The sequence below is a fragment of the Lipomyces chichibuensis genome (assembly GCF_038497645.1).
Source record: "Lipomyces chichibuensis strain CBS 12929 unplaced genomic scaffold V1513scaffold_11, whole genome shotgun sequence".
Classification (NCBI taxonomy): Eukaryota; Fungi; Ascomycota; class Lipomycetes; order Lipomycetales; family Lipomycetaceae; genus Lipomyces; species Lipomyces chichibuensis.
In genome coordinates this window covers 68,937-83,592 of record NW_027117463.1, presented here as the reverse complement: position 1 = coordinate 83,592, position 14,656 = coordinate 68,937, and the positions used below count along the sequence as shown (strand labels likewise).

At 47.2% G+C, this 14,656-nt stretch overlaps 6 protein-coding genes across 6 annotated transcripts; 3 read left to right on the top strand and 3 right to left on the bottom strand.

The window, feature by feature from the left end:
* Nucleotides 1-407: 407 nt before the first annotated feature.
* Nucleotides 408-2,920, top strand: V1513DRAFT_30525 (uncharacterized protein). The gene has a single exon (XM_066894638.1). It carries the CDS (start codon nt 510-512, stop codon nt 2,622-2,624), a length of 2,115 nt encoding a protein of 704 aa, XP_066754135.1. The 5' UTR covers nt 408-509; the 3' UTR covers nt 2,625-2,920.
* V1513DRAFT_442686 (ATPase, V1/A1 complex, subunit E) lies at nt 2,790-4,395 on the bottom strand. Its single transcript, XM_066897695.1, has 6 exons — nt 4,253-4,395; nt 4,047-4,124; nt 3,594-3,860; nt 3,353-3,516; nt 3,169-3,288; nt 2,790-3,111 (listed from the first exon to the last, which is right to left on the bottom strand). The coding sequence occupies exons 1-6, from the start codon at nt 4,280-4,282 to the stop codon at nt 3,081-3,083; spliced, it is 690 nt and encodes a 229-aa protein (XP_066754134.1). The 5' UTR covers nt 4,283-4,395; the 3' UTR covers nt 2,790-3,080.
* A 300-nt stretch (nt 4,396-4,695) lies between these two features.
* V1513DRAFT_442685 (magnesium transporter NIPA-domain-containing protein) lies at nt 4,696-6,650 on the top strand. The gene is made up of 2 exons (XM_066897694.1): nt 4,696-5,018; nt 5,247-6,650. Exons 1-2 carry the CDS (start codon nt 4,758-4,760, stop codon nt 6,348-6,350), a joined length of 1,365 nt encoding a protein of 454 aa, XP_066754133.1. The 5' UTR covers nt 4,696-4,757; the 3' UTR covers nt 6,351-6,650.
* A 448-nt stretch (nt 6,651-7,098) lies between these two features.
* On the top strand, nt 7,099-9,817 carry V1513DRAFT_378097 (uncharacterized protein; the record flags this gene model as incomplete). Its single annotated transcript, XM_066894970.1, has 3 exons — nt 7,099-7,146; nt 7,226-7,334; nt 7,386-9,817. 3 exons carry the CDS (start codon nt 7,099-7,101, stop codon nt 9,815-9,817), a joined length of 2,589 nt encoding a protein of 862 aa, XP_066754132.1.
* A 517-nt stretch (nt 9,818-10,334) lies between these two features.
* Nucleotides 10,335-12,040, bottom strand: V1513DRAFT_442680 (uncharacterized protein). Its single transcript, XM_066897693.1, has 2 exons — nt 11,643-12,040; nt 10,335-11,582 (listed from the first exon to the last, which is right to left on the bottom strand). Exons 1-2 carry the CDS (start codon nt 11,931-11,933, stop codon nt 10,473-10,475), a joined length of 1,401 nt encoding a protein of 466 aa, XP_066754131.1. The 5' UTR covers nt 11,934-12,040; the 3' UTR covers nt 10,335-10,472.
* Nucleotides 12,041-13,587: 1,547 nt separating this feature from the next.
* Nucleotides 13,588-14,505, bottom strand: V1513DRAFT_442677 (uncharacterized protein). Its single transcript, XM_066897692.1, has one exon. The coding sequence runs from the start codon at nt 14,355-14,357 to the stop codon at nt 13,761-13,763; it is 597 nt and encodes a 198-aa protein (XP_066754130.1). The 5' UTR covers nt 14,358-14,505; the 3' UTR covers nt 13,588-13,760.
* Between the last annotated feature and the right edge of the window lie 151 nt (nt 14,506-14,656).

The window sequence follows — 14,656 nt, the reverse complement described above, 5'->3', positions numbered from 1 at the left end:
GTCATGGCAACTGTCCACTGATTGCGGTTCAGTTGAGCAACTGAAGTGTTAGAAAGTGAAGAACAACGCTCACAAGGTATCGATTTTATAATTATCGACTCAAATTCTTGATCAACAGCAGAGTATAACGGCATCGATGAACTGGAGCTTGTCTTGCTGCCTCCCTTACGGAGATTGTTCACGTCTCATCCACACGGAGGTAATCAATGTGTAAAACCGCCTCAGATGATCTATATCATGCTATATAAGTGAGACAATACTTGACATTCAAGTCCTTAAATATTGAATATCAATGCGTAATGGCGAACTTCGCTGCCTGGTCGGGCGTAAGATATTAGGGGGGTTATCGGATATCAGGAGGTTAGGGTATTATTCAGGGGTTGTTTACGTCTTGCAGGTTAATACGGGCCGAGTCGAAATGACTCGGTTTGTTGCATTGCCTTATTACAATTGGTCCTCACTAGTCATATCAGAGTAATGCAGACTGTGGTCTAACTTACAGCTTCAGCATGAAACCAACAAGATCACTCCGCCACAACGCATCCGTTCGCTCCGTCGCTTCGACCTCAGTGTCGAGGCACCATCAGCATTCTAGCAGTGGTGGTGCGGACAAGGCTTATGACACTGTGCTTTCGAAAGCTGCGGCTAAACATGCTTTTGAGCTTTCTATTGCATCGTCATCTGTGCGTGAGAATGGAAATACCCGAGGAGGATTGAATCGTGCGAGTTCGACTTCATCAGGAAAAAGGCAAGAGCGCATGGCCCTGTCGCGCGGATTTTCGACGCGGACTGAATCATATCGACGGTCCGTGCAGTGCGAAGCTGGACTTGCTCGTTCACAAACAGTTGGACCGAGTTCGACATTAGTACCCATAGGAGGAAGGGAATGTAAAAACCATCGCACTACTTTAGGTCAGACAGCCCTTGCTCGGTCGGCGAGCGCAGGTGCGAGCAGTCTCGTACGGGCAAGGTCAGTTCAGTCGTTTGAATCAAGAGGAGTGTCACGTTCAGCAACGATGACTTCACGGTATTCTACGATAAGCATAGGATCGACTCCAGCTGCAACCCGAAGAGATTCTTTTTTACGGGGCGGGGATGAGTTTGCTGAGGTCGAGTATCGAAATAATCCTCGTCTGCGCAAGAAACATGAGAAGAAACTTGCGGCTGCAGTGAAGAAGGCGGAGAAAACTGAAAAGGCCGAGAAGAGAGAAACAGGGAGTGATAGGGGCGGCCATGCGTTCATCAAAGGCGTTAAAAAGATGTTCTCTTTCGCTTCGTCAAACACGAAAAATGGCGGGGCACAGAGAGAGGTAGCAGATGAGGATGAGAGGGGGACATACACTGTCTTGACAACTACGTCTAAATTTACATCTCCGCGGAGTAACGTTGAGAGTCACACGCCTATTCCACCGCAACAAGTCAGCTCGCGTCAGGCATATTACAGGCCTGCCAGTCAGGTGGGCTACGCCTTCTCTCGCCGCACCTCATTTGCTCAGTCAATGCGTGGAGTGCTTGTCGATGATGATGGGGCAAGCGTTGATGTCAACGTGCCAGCACCAGGGGTTTTGAAAGACAAGACAAACAGCAATCAAGAAGCATGGATGACGTCGCGCATGTCCTCATACACTAGTACAGATCCATTCTTATCTGCTGTAGCGCGGGAGACACCATCACCACCACCATTACCGTCAACCCAACCACTTCGCCGCAAGTCGAGCCTGCTCAGAAAGCCGCTGGCGAGACACCTCACGCCTGACCGTGTTTATTCGGCAATAATGCGCCGTATTCAAAGCCGAGATGCTGATACAGTTTCACGGGTTTCGCCTTTAACGGCGGAAACACCAGCAACGACTATGCAGAGGCAGCAGCATACGGTTCCACGAAGTTCACCACTGACCCAGTGTAATTTGACAGATCTGAATATGAACGAAATTGCTGCAAGGCAGTTATCAGAGTCAAGTGACATGTCGTTCAACTTTTCAATATCTACCCGAGATCTCAGAAAAGAGCCAAATGCGTTTTCCACCATCAGAATTGTAAATGCAGGACTTCGCGCTACAGCGGCGAGTGCCTTCGAGCCCCAGCACCCGACAACTGTTACGACAGAAAACACCAGTTCACCAAACCCATTGGGGCGGCCAGACGGATTAAACAGGTTTTGCTCAACAGCCAGTAATGGATCCGTAGCTACTGCCCTCCCGCCGTCGTCAACGGAAATAAAGGCTCCTTTGGCGGTTACGCCTCAGAATACTGGCGACACGGCGGCTTCTTGGGCCAGCGCTAACCCATTTAGATCCCACACCAGACCGCTGGAAATATCCAGTCTTTTTCCATACTACGGCGTTACAAGGCAGGCAACGTCGATGGCCACATCAGAAACGACCCCCTTGCGATTTCATCAGTGGCAGTATGGAAATGTACCTGATAGCCCTCAAGCACTACATATTAATCATAGCGAAGACACAGTTATATTTCGGGGAGGCACAGCTAGTATTAGATCCTCTAGAGTGGCGAGCGAGGTTAGCAGGGCTGGTGAGAACGAGCAAGCGGCCAGAATAGTTGAAATGACGCTGCGTGACTCGATTTCTGATGCAGTGGATATGCAGTTCGGGGCCGCTTGGTAGGTTTCATTAGTATATATTTGGACCTGTTCAGAAAAGAGAAACAGGATTGCTATGAAGAGAATTTATGATTAGCGTATTTATGATTAGCGGGATTCCGATCCTACCCTCAAACTCCAGCATGGTGTTATTTCTGTGTGATGGAATTCGGATATTTGATTTTTGCTGCTGCTTTCATTCCATTTATTTATAATCGATGATTAGACCGTTCTTGTTATATTTAGCTTTTGCTAGCTCAAGGGTAGGCTATTAAATCCTTACACTTCTACCATTTGATCGCACTTCTAGAATCTACTTGACGGAACCAAACTATGAAGAAATTAGGTAAAAGAGAATGTATATCGTTATATGATGAAGAAGACATATGAATGTTAAGCAACACGCAAGCGACCAAATGAGCCAGAACATAATAAAAACTACAAAACATGGTAAAGTGTCGAAACCAAAGACAAAGGACTTTTAGTCGTAGAATTTACGAGTCGGGGATTCACTAGCGAATGTAAGTAAATATAATGAATAGCGATCGATTCGGTTGCCCTATACATACCCGAAGATGGCAGCCCTAATGGCAGGCAGGGACTCCTCGCTCAACAAATTCAGACGTTCTTCCAAAGTATTTGTGACGACGATGCGACCGCCGGAACCTTGAACAATGACACCACCGGACCTGAAAGTTAATGCGTTAGTGAATTCGCACAACCGCGAACTGGTGAGGCTAAGATTGTACATACGACTCGGCGGAAAGCGGCTGGGCCTCGTTGATTGTAATTTTCACAGCGAAACCGGCGGCCTTCTTGTATTCGTCTTCAACAATAGAGATTGCTTTCTTAATGAGATCGTAGTCTTTCTCGCGGGCGGAAACGGTGATAGCGGACTCGTACAGGACGAACGCACCCTGTAGACGGTTAGTTATTGTTACCCCAAATGCAGCAATTGCTTCCAGCTCTTAATGTGAAATAATTTAATACACACCTCAAGTATAAGGTCCTTCAGCAGAACAAAATACTTATTGCTATCATTCGAAATATCGAACGACTGCTTCGACGCCTCTTCAAAGACGTCGTCCAAGACCTCCTGACGGGCGGCAAGGACACGCAGACGGGTCTTATTAGTGATGTTTGACTTCGTAATTTGCTGGGCAAGCGAAGCCTGCTTCGTCCGGCGCTCGTACACGCTGTCAATAGTAGCGATCTCGGACCGCACAAGCTTGGCCTTCTCTATGGCAAACTCCTCATCTGCCTGGACAAAAGTACTGTTAGTAATCGTCCACGCACAGCACAATAAAGGCCACTGATGAAATATGAAAGCAATTGTGTCGTTTCAAGCAATCGTCGCAATACACATCGCATCAGACAGACTTGAATTTCTCGCCTTGGCGGCGAGTATTGCCTTATCAATAATAGCAGAATATTGACTGCAACTCACTTTAATCTGAATCTCACGAGCCTTCTCGAGGGCTTCCTGCTTGATGAATTGAACAAGTTTCTTCAGCTCGACGTCGACCTGTTTAGTTCGTAATTAGCCCACATGTACTCTTGAACGGGATTGTCTGTTGCAATTCAAGCCAGTATGGTAATTAGACAAACTCTCCACCAAGCTCAATTGATAGTCCCCGAGGAAATTAAACGCACCTGGTCGTCTGTGAGAGCGGTGTTCGACATTTCGTATTACTGTGGAATTGTGAAAGGATACGAATAGAGGTAAGGTGCAAGAAGAACAAGACCTGATCTAACGAAGCACAAGAGATTGCAAACCCTTGGCCGATAGTGAGACTTATCTGCAGGGTTTGCGCAGCAGTTACGCCGCTATAAGCCTGAGGTGTGCGATTAAAAAAGCATACATGCAGCGTCACCAAGGCACAAATTCAGTTCAAGTATTGATTGGGCAGCACAGGTGTCACGCTTACTAGACCATTGATCCGTAAGTGCGAGAGCCGTGTAACCCGTAAATTGCTCACAGTTAAGAGCCCGTTTTGGCCTGCCCTTGCACAGAAACGGCTTAGCGTAGCCTCCTGGCCTCTTGCTGCGGCATCACTTGTGCGCCGCGCAGGTAGTTTACACTTGCCAAACTTCCCAAAGTCCCTCGCTTCCATTCATCGTCTCCGTCCCTGCCATAAAGTATACAGAACATCACACCATGGATGGTGCGTCCGGACAGACGATCGCTATCGGCGTCGTTGCCGGTATCGCCTCTACCGCCCTTCAGTCGTTCGGTTTAACGATGCAACGGAAGTCTCATATTCTGGAGGATTCAAAGCCTCTAGGTCATGTTCAACGACCACCGTATAAGCGCAAGAGATGGCTGATAGGCATGGCTATATTTTTGGCGTCGAATATCTTTGGGTCAGGTTTCCAGATTACGGCGCTTCCTCTAGTCATTTTGGCGCCTCTGCAAGCGGTATGAAAGATTTCATTTGTTACAAGGGATTAACATTCTATGAGACCTGTGCAGGAGGAAGTCGAAGAAGTCGAATGACACAGTCCAGTGCAGTCACAGAGAAGTTTGAGGATTTATTTCAGATGGTGTTTCCGTTACTTTCATTTTTTTTTTCGACGGAACGAATTCCTACTGGGACACCAACACATTATGAAGCTTGTCACTAGTAAACGTACTAACTCCTTCTAGAGCAGTTTAGTCTTCAACTCAATATGTGCTACGATATTTTTATCGGAGCCGTTCACTAGACTTTCGTTAGCTGGTACAATCCTCGTCGCCGCTGGAGCAGTTCTGATCGCTGCGTTTGGCGCCCTACCAGAACCTAATCATTCGCTAGAGGAATTACTATATCTCCTGGGCCAGACCGGCTTCTTGTTATGGTTCGGCAGTACGATAGTCATTGCCATTATTCTTGTGGTAATTCTCCGAATGATGCGAACTTGGAGGCGGGGACATACACATCGTGGAAAGATGGTTCGCGGCATTTTTTTCGGCATTATCAGCGGTATTCTCTCTGCGCACACGCTTCTATTGGCCAAGTCTGCCGTAGAGCTCCTTGTTAGATCGGTCATCAATAAGGACAACCAGTTTAATAGATGGGAAACGTGGATCATTGTGCTCGGTGTAGTTGTGCTGGCTCTCACCCAACTTTACTTTTTGCACCAAGGACTAAAGCTTTGCTCGACATCTGTACTCTATCCGCTCGTTTTCTGCATATACAATATTGTTACTATTTTAGATGGTTTGATTTACTTCCAGCAGGCGTCGCGTCTATCTGGACTGCAGATCGGTCTCGTTGCACTTGGAACGATATTACTTCTTCTTGGTGTCGCGGCGTTGTCCTGGCGATTAACGCCAGAGAGTGTGGTCACCGCTGTCGTCAAGGATGATGAGTCGATGGCTACGCTTTCACAGAACGTGGACGAAGATGCCGGTGAGGCTGACGCTTTAATGAGCACGACGACCAATGACGAAGAGGCAGTCGTTGGCACGTTACGGCAAACTTTGACTAAGTCCAGCATTGCCACTACAACGCGTCCATGGACTTCGAAGAAATTGGGTTACCAGGAACGTACCGAGATTTGGAATGAATTAGGAGACTATGATTCCGAAGATCTTGATGTAGATGGCAATGGGTATCTAATTCCGGTTGCATACAACCAGGAAGAGGAAGATGGCGAATCGATTTCCGACGAGAGCTTGACGGTCACGACAAGCAGCTCGTCAGGTGCCGCCAATAATTTGGGGCTTCTCGGACGCTTACAGAAAATGATTCGTTGGAAATTCAGCTAAAGTTTACTACGACTATAATTCTTATATTATTCTTGGTTGGTTGGATTAGTTTGGCTTGGTTTGACTAGTGGTTATAGACGGGTTCAATTTGTATATTTGTCAGTTTTTGTGCCGTGGGGATTGTATGATGACCATTGCATTGTTCTTCGGTTGGACTTTTTTTGGCATTTTCACAGATTGCTAGCGAAAATACATCACCAAGAGAGTTGTTTACGATACGTGTTGTCATTACGATTTTGGTAGTTGTACAGCGTGGCTTTGTACCTAACTAGGAATATTAGAATGGTGTTAGTGTTTAGATTGAAAGCCAGGAGCAGCTATGACAAGGGGTCATGACGTATGCCGGCAGGCGCCTTCCGAGTTAAACTCTATTTTATTAGCGTCAATTGGGACTCTCTATGAGGATCATTGCACATTCGCGCAGGCACATTTTACTTGCGGTGCTATATGCGTAATATTATGGTAATACTTTGACGGTGCTGTTGCCGTTCACAAACTACGTTCAGGGCTACACTCCATTATCACCATTGATTCGAACCTTGACTCTGGATTGCGCACGTTATCGTCGACTCTTTAAGTCTACTAGATCTCCAGTGGGTTAGCCCCTGTTTTTAGAGCGAGGAATGCACTGGTGATTGGTTGATGTTCTTCAGCGCAAAATCACCTAGGTAGGCATTGCTGCTCAGTCTGGATCAGCGGACACAGCTCACACCACCGACACTCACTCTCTGCCTTAAACCGATTCACCATGAACAACAACAAGAGAGTCCCATACGGGGGGGCGATAGGCATAAGGGTATGCAAGCATTCAACATGTCGTAAACGAACGACGAGGCTTATGTTCTGTCACATTCGTGCCTGCTGACACCTTACAGAGCTCCTCGTCGATGGATTTCCATAGTCATAACAATATGGCCGTACCAGGAGCAGCGGCTGCTGCTGTTCTGCCTCGAAGCTCGTCTGCTATTTCGCTGTCTTCTGCTGGTCAGGTCAAATGATCCGTTTGCTAGTCTAGGAATGCTAACGATGAGGCAGCTGCCGCTGCGGCACTGAAACGAGCGAATTCACAGGACTCTGCTCATTCTGTGATGGTACCATCTAAACGGGCAGAGCAAAGAGCATCGATCGGACTTGAGCGAAGGTCTAGTATGTCGGAAAGAGTTCTCAGATCTCAATCGGTTGGTCCCCAGCGTCGGCGACTACGGCATAACAACGGGGAAGCGTCACAGCTTAGTAAGTTGTGGACAAATTCAGCCACAAGCACATCATCCCTCCCGCGGACGCTTCGGTCCTCGGGAGGGAGGCGGCCATCGTCTTCAGGATACGCGTCGTCAATCAGATCGTACGAGTCGGATTTGAACTCTATCTCAGAAGACAGAACGCTAGACTCGAGCAGTATTCTCTCGTCACCGAAAATGATCGCGTCGAAAAGCGTACCACCAGCCATTACTGAGGAGTTGCTATCGCCGCCTGTGAAACACGCACCGCCATCGCGCACATTATCTCCTTCGAAATCAGCGATGAAGGATACATCGCGACCGTCGAGTGTCGTATCAAGCCGATCTGACACTGAAGAAATGATGCATTTGTCAAAGAAGAAACATGTTAGGATTTCTTTCTCTGGCGCGACGCCGACTCCACCACCTGCAATGCCCCTGTCCCCGACAGCGAGAGGACCTAACAAGCTTGCTCATGATATATGCAATAATACCGGTGAAAGGAAGCCTGAGGAAGCAAACGCTGTAGTTCCCAGAAATGGCGTGGACGGGGTCGCTCAGAAGATAAAAGTCAAAGCCGCAGCTACGACCGCAGTCAACTCTTCGACGGATGAAATTATGGGGGCTACAGCAGTCCAGCAGATAGTCACGTCCGCGCATTATGTCAAAGACAACGAGCACAAGGACAGCGATTCTGAAGGTTCGATATACGAAGATGCGTCGGATATTATTGAGCTCGACCGGGATGAATTTCCGAATCTCTTGGCAGTAGTCAATGTCATAACTGGAGAGACGAGTCAGACACACGGGGACGCTGCAAGTGAGGAGATTGTGGACAAGGTACCTAGTCAAGCACAATCAGCTCCCAAATTTCAGCCGCCTGCAGAGACTGTTACTAGACAACAAGCTGGCAGTACCCCCTCTCGGAAACCGGTTGGATTACCTCTGAGTATACCTTTTGCCAGAATGGGAACATCTCGGCCTTCAACAGATGCCGAATCTGAGTCCCGAGAGAAATCCCAAAATCCCACGTTGCAGCATCCTACGCCTCGCGCTGCGAAGCCATTGAATGCCATCCTCAAAGCTTCCTCACCTGATTTATCTCGGACATCAAGTTCCGACCACCATGCACGAGGAAACCACCGGTCGTTGCCGAACAGTTACTCTGGCCGGTCATTTGCTTCTCTGCGATCGTCCAATTCGCCGCCGCCTTTTCCATCGGTCGATGCCGCAACTGAGCTTGATAGCGCTCGAAAGTATGGTGGTTCCTCGTCATCGTCATTTCGGCGGAATACGGTGGGTGGCTCGCAGCCCACGAGTGGAATGAAGTCGTCCTTAAGACATATTCTCCCCGCTGAAGAGCGGTCCAAGCTTCCTCGATTTGAAAGCACCACATCAAAGCCTGCATTTCAATCAAACATGAATCACCGTCGGTTGCACCACAACCAGCCATCGCAACCGGCGACTACTAGACCTTCAACGCAACCTTCATCATTTGGAGTTTCGTTTGGCCAGCTTCGCCGGTCAGACTCAGGTTCAAGCTTCCAGCGAGAAGGCGGCTATGAGTCCGACAGCCAAGCTTTTGGATTCAAGAAGTTCTCTTCTTTACGGGACCAGAGTTCGCAAGTTGATAAAGGACCCCAGGGCCGTATTACTATACTAGACAGCGACTCAGAGGGTGAATCCGCAGCGTACAACCGCCGTTCAATATCACGACCGCACGGTGTGGCGTCCGGTACACCAAGGACGGGCACGTTTGCCGACACCTTCAAATCACATCTTGTAGATAGTGACTCTGAAGATGAGCCAGCGGTGGCCGCGCCCGCGCCCATCATTCGCAAACATTTTCCCAGTAGCCACCCATTCTCGTACGAGCCGGTGACTGCTACGGATACCAGCGAAGATATCCCTGGCGAGCCAGATTATTCGTATGACGATGCCACTGCAGGGGTCGCCATATCTGATGATGTACTGCCGCCGGCACCGCCGGCAGTGGAAAGTACCGTTAGTGCGCCTACAACGCCTGTCAAGCATCGAAAGTTAAGTCAATACCAGCAGCACAAGTTGGCGAAGCAACAAAAGAAAGACGAAAGGGAACGTTTGAAACGGGTGCAGGAGACACGGAATTACGGTCCGAATAACATCAATACAGCTATCGGCCCGATCGCGAATATAAATAGCGTCCCAATGCCGCAGCCACGAAAGAAGAAATTTGGTAGTTTGCGAAAATTTTTTGGATTGGATCATTAAGAAGCTGGTGTACGATGATGGACGATGCCTACAGATACACATTTCTGTAATCACTTGTTTATTAGAGTCGTTTGTTTGACAAAGTGGTGTCTTATGTTTAATATGAAGCCTATTATAGAGTGGTAGGATTTATTAAGACATATTCTTTTGTACTAGTAAACCTTTACATTCTTATGTCTGGTCGGAGATCTTGAATAGGAGAAAGTTGACGTCAGAGCTCGGGTAGGTGGGTTTGGGTTATGGCCTTGTCCAACGAAAAACGCGTTTTGAGAACCCGTAATAAGCCGTCGCGCGAGCTACGAGCTATTCGCGACCAACCGGGGGTAATCGTACCTAATGTCATGTACACATTTAGTAGTCATTTTGTGGTATGGTTCGCGTACGATTTGTCTTCGCTGTATCGGTCACAGTTGACTCTGGCGAAACGATGGATGGTAAGATTGTGGGTTGTTGAGCATATTGCGCGTATCTTTTGGAAAGCGAGCGGCGGCGTTTTTATTTGGAGTTCCTGACGAGACCGTAGTGGTCAATACTCATATACGGCATTACACATGCCGAGGACCAATCCATAGTGATGTTATTGATCTACAAGCCCGATAGTGCACATTACAGGAAGAGACATACACCAGCACATTACATCGTACGAACTAATACATTATCCGCTTGGTATGTTGCTGCTTTCTTTCTTTGCTAGCCACTTGGCCTTCCCCCTTCTGACAGTCAATTCGACTTTCCCGCCACCAACTTGGACTAGCTTACACCTGTACGTGTCAATCGCTCTTTGCAAGAACTGCATGCGACCTTCAAACAATCTCGGCTGCAGCCACGCCATCTTGATTCCGATCTCGTTTATGTCCTTCTCCAATTTAGTTCGCTCTTCGTCCTCGAACGCTGACACCGACTGTCCATGATGGCGGAAATGAGTCGACAGTGACGCGATAACGGAACGAGGGAAAACGGCGTGGTCGAGTCGGTATTTATCAGGGACTTGCTCCAAGTCTGCATCGTTTATGGTTACTCGTACGCGGAGTCTGGAGCTTGTGGCTGTTGTTGGGTCATTGTCGAGGATGATATACTTCAATGACTTTTTGGGACGGGCGGAGTCTGGGAGTGCTTGATTATCGGTGGTGGCGTATGAGGATTTTCCGTTAGAAAAGTCATACGACGTGATGAGCGATGTGGGATATTGAAGTGGATTGATTATTTCTGTGTTTGCTGTTGCGAAATTGAATGGAACTGGCTCCATAGTCATTGGTAGCGACCTGGTTAGAGTGACTGGCGGTGAAGAACTAGCTGAGGACGCGGATGAAGTAGTAGATAGTCTGCGTGCTATTATCAGGTTGCTTCCTGGATCTTGATATTTTACTTCACTGGGTCCCATTGATTGTTGCCATAGATGCAATGCTGTCCCATAAGCTTCAGAAGAAGTCTGCATCATTGCGAACGCCAGATCGCTCTCCCCGGCGCTATTGCTGCTGATACTGCTTCTGACGTCAACTATGCTTTGATCTTGGTCTAGCGATAATCGGCGCTGTTGCTGCCGTTTCTGATTCTGTTTGGACAGCCTGCGGACTCGGCGGGATCTGACTTTAGGATCGGCGTTGGAATTCCGCCACGAGTCAACTGCACGTTGGATCAGGCCGCGCTTGCCCCGAAGTGATGGATTGAGGTGTGCGAGTGCCCATCCGATTCTGTTGCACTCATTTTCATAGCGATGTCGATTACCGAGGTAGTTTGGTTCGGGCACGTCTGCCCTAGGATATATCTTAGAACGATTGTGTGAGATACGTGAACGTGCCACGATGAGACGCTTAAACATGCTTACACAGTTCACTTTGCGAAATAACTTTGATAAGTTTGTCAAATCTATGGATTCAACGTCGCACCTAATGCAATACTCTGTCCTCACACGATCCTTCGAGTACTGAAACGCAATCCAGTTGACGCCATGTTCATCCCGACGAACAAGAGCTGGTGGTGCAGCAGGGATGGGGCCGGGCGGGCAGCTTCGGGTTGGAGTTGGACGATGAGGCTGGGGTTGGGTAGCCTGAGTAGGCAACAAGGATACATCAGTCGACATGCTAAGTTGGGTCGGGGGGTCGTTGAGCAGGGACATTTCGTATTCCCTGGTATGCTGTGATTTGATTCCAAACAGCCGGGATTGTGTAGCTAGGCGTTGTGCGGTGCAGACAGATACTTGACAGGGGCTGGGGTGGAAGAGCGACTTTGCTATTATATATATAGATATGAATGAAGTTTGCGGAGCTTTAGCGTCGCATTGTGCGCGTGATGATGACGACTCAGATAGAGTTAATTTTCAATTTAAGGTATTATGATTTTCGTGGGATAATTTTACATCAGACGGTATTAATTGTGTCGTTTGGATGACGGATGCACCCCCGATTGTCCTGCAAAAATGATCGGGTTGCTTCCGCGCTTTGTGGAGAAGATTGACGACAAAACTTTGTCCAGTGCGTTGTCTTCCACCCACCGCAGCGGCATTGCCGGAAGGCTCCGAGCCAATTAGAGGCTAATAGTAATATCTATGAAAATCAGATCATCTCTTCGCTTAAGAATGGCTGCACCGAGTGTTTTTTTTTTGACGTAGGACTATCCATTGTATTTTAACACATTGGAATTTAATATTTTCTGTTTCTACAAGTTCTATTTGAAGTCGAGGAAGATAAAAATTTGCATGTGTCTCACGTCCGAAAAGAGGCTGTCGTATCACTCGAATCTTTTTGATTGCCTTACATGCTTTGCTGATATGAAGGAGAAATCGAAACGCGAATGCCAATGTTGTGCCTTTTCAGTATGCATTATCCAAAAGACTGTAAAAAAAAATTGGATTAGATAGCCCGGGTTAGGCGCTCACTCTGACAATAGAAGAAGTAAAATTGTGTTGTGCAGTCTTTACGAGAAGTGGCGGCTGGTGAAATTTTGAGCCGTACATGTGCAAATTACCCCTGGGTCTGGACCAAAGTTAGACCAAGGTCACTTATGTATGGTAACGACGCAAATCTATCGAGAATTGATTGTTATAACATTTTATTATTATTATTTGTTGATCTTCGGACACGTGAACGTTCGGGATGTCAGGGATCGATACAACAACAACAACTCGCTTATGCGGTGGTTATTTAACTTGCGCAATACGGGATACACGAATTTTTCTTTGATAGCGGAGACCAAAGGCTAATAAATATTCAACGGTATATATTTATTGAGCCGCCGCCGGTTAACTCACATGTGAGCTGCATCTTGGAGGAGGACATCCTGACGTCATAATGCACGTCTTTGATGCGAGGGAACCCACGAACAATCCAAGTCGCTGGATAGCCATTCATTCCCATAGATAATAAATTCTAGCTTAAGTCGAGCATTCCCCATGAACTTCGCTCGGTTAGCATTCAGGGGTAGGAAGGCAGATCTCAATTCATATTAACCCGCCACGTTGCATTAAGCAGCCTATCGTGCATTTAAATATATCAGCAAATAAGTGATTAGTAAACACAACAAAATTGCTTTTTTTTTTAAATATTTTTTTTTAACTGGGACTTGCTGGAATGCTGATCAATACGCACTGTGCCATGCCGATGGACTCTAAATATGGACAAGTCCATTCCTTTGGCATTTATTGACTTACGCCAGCTAAGCGAAGAAGTTTGGCCGACGCTACGGTTCGCAATTTCTAGAGTTTGGTAATTTACCTAAACTCCGAAGAAAGTTAAGTGCCATAAAACAACTGGTCGGAGATATAATTTTTGCAGCTCCTTGCAATATTGATGGACACGGCTAGTTACCCCGCTTCATGCGACTTTTCCACATGCCAGCCATGTCATCTTGAAAATATGCTTTCATAATATACATAATTTACATAATATTTAACTGCCTGTTGTGCTTAAATCATACTTACAGCTATAGCAACAAGCGAGCGCCAATCTTAAACAAGTGTTCCAAACAGGCATGCAGTACTAATAGCCAAAATCATCCCTAAACACCACGGCGAACCTACAAAACTAGTAGCTCCAGCCGTCAAAGTACTAGTTTCACTTTGGCTAGTTGTTTCGGACGAACCCGAACTCGAACTCGCTGCTGTCGCACTTGCAATTGCCGACGACGACATGATGCCTGTTGAGGACGACAAAGGAGTTGTCGTCGCTGTTAATGTCGCCGATACCGCAGTTGCTGTCGCAGCAGTGGATGCTGATCCACCGCTGCCGCCTAATCCGCCAGATATTTCCGTGTATGATGACGTCGCTCCTCCATACTCATATGTTTTAGTTCCTTCCAACACTGTCACTCCGGTGCTATCCATTAGGATGGACAATTCATGAGACACGGCGGAGTAATCGGTCAACAGACTCGATGGAAAATAACGTGAAAATATCGATAGAACATCAGGGGGGATACTCTCAGTTTGTAATATCTGACTTAGCGGCGCGAGACTCGATGTCGCAGAAGCGATAGAGAAGAAGAATATGCAAGCGATAGTGCTGCTGCTGATAAGAAGAATGGAGCTTGTAGTTAGGAAACCCATTATTAACTATCACCCACTTTTTAACAACTCTTAATTCTCGTTAACTCAATTTATACGCGAAGACAAAATGATTTCGTTTTGTAGGCCAGCTACGGCTTTTACCAAGATGCGTATTGTGGGCTGTTAGTGCTGAAGATCCCGTTAGAGTGCGGAGCCAAATGACGTCAAAGACGCAATAATGACGCATCAATATTTATGCAAATGTTGTGTTAATGCACTGCCAGTCATGAGTCTGCTACAGGTGTGCAGGGGCTAAGCGGGATAGGGTTGACTGCGCCCCACTGTTTAAACTTTATTCA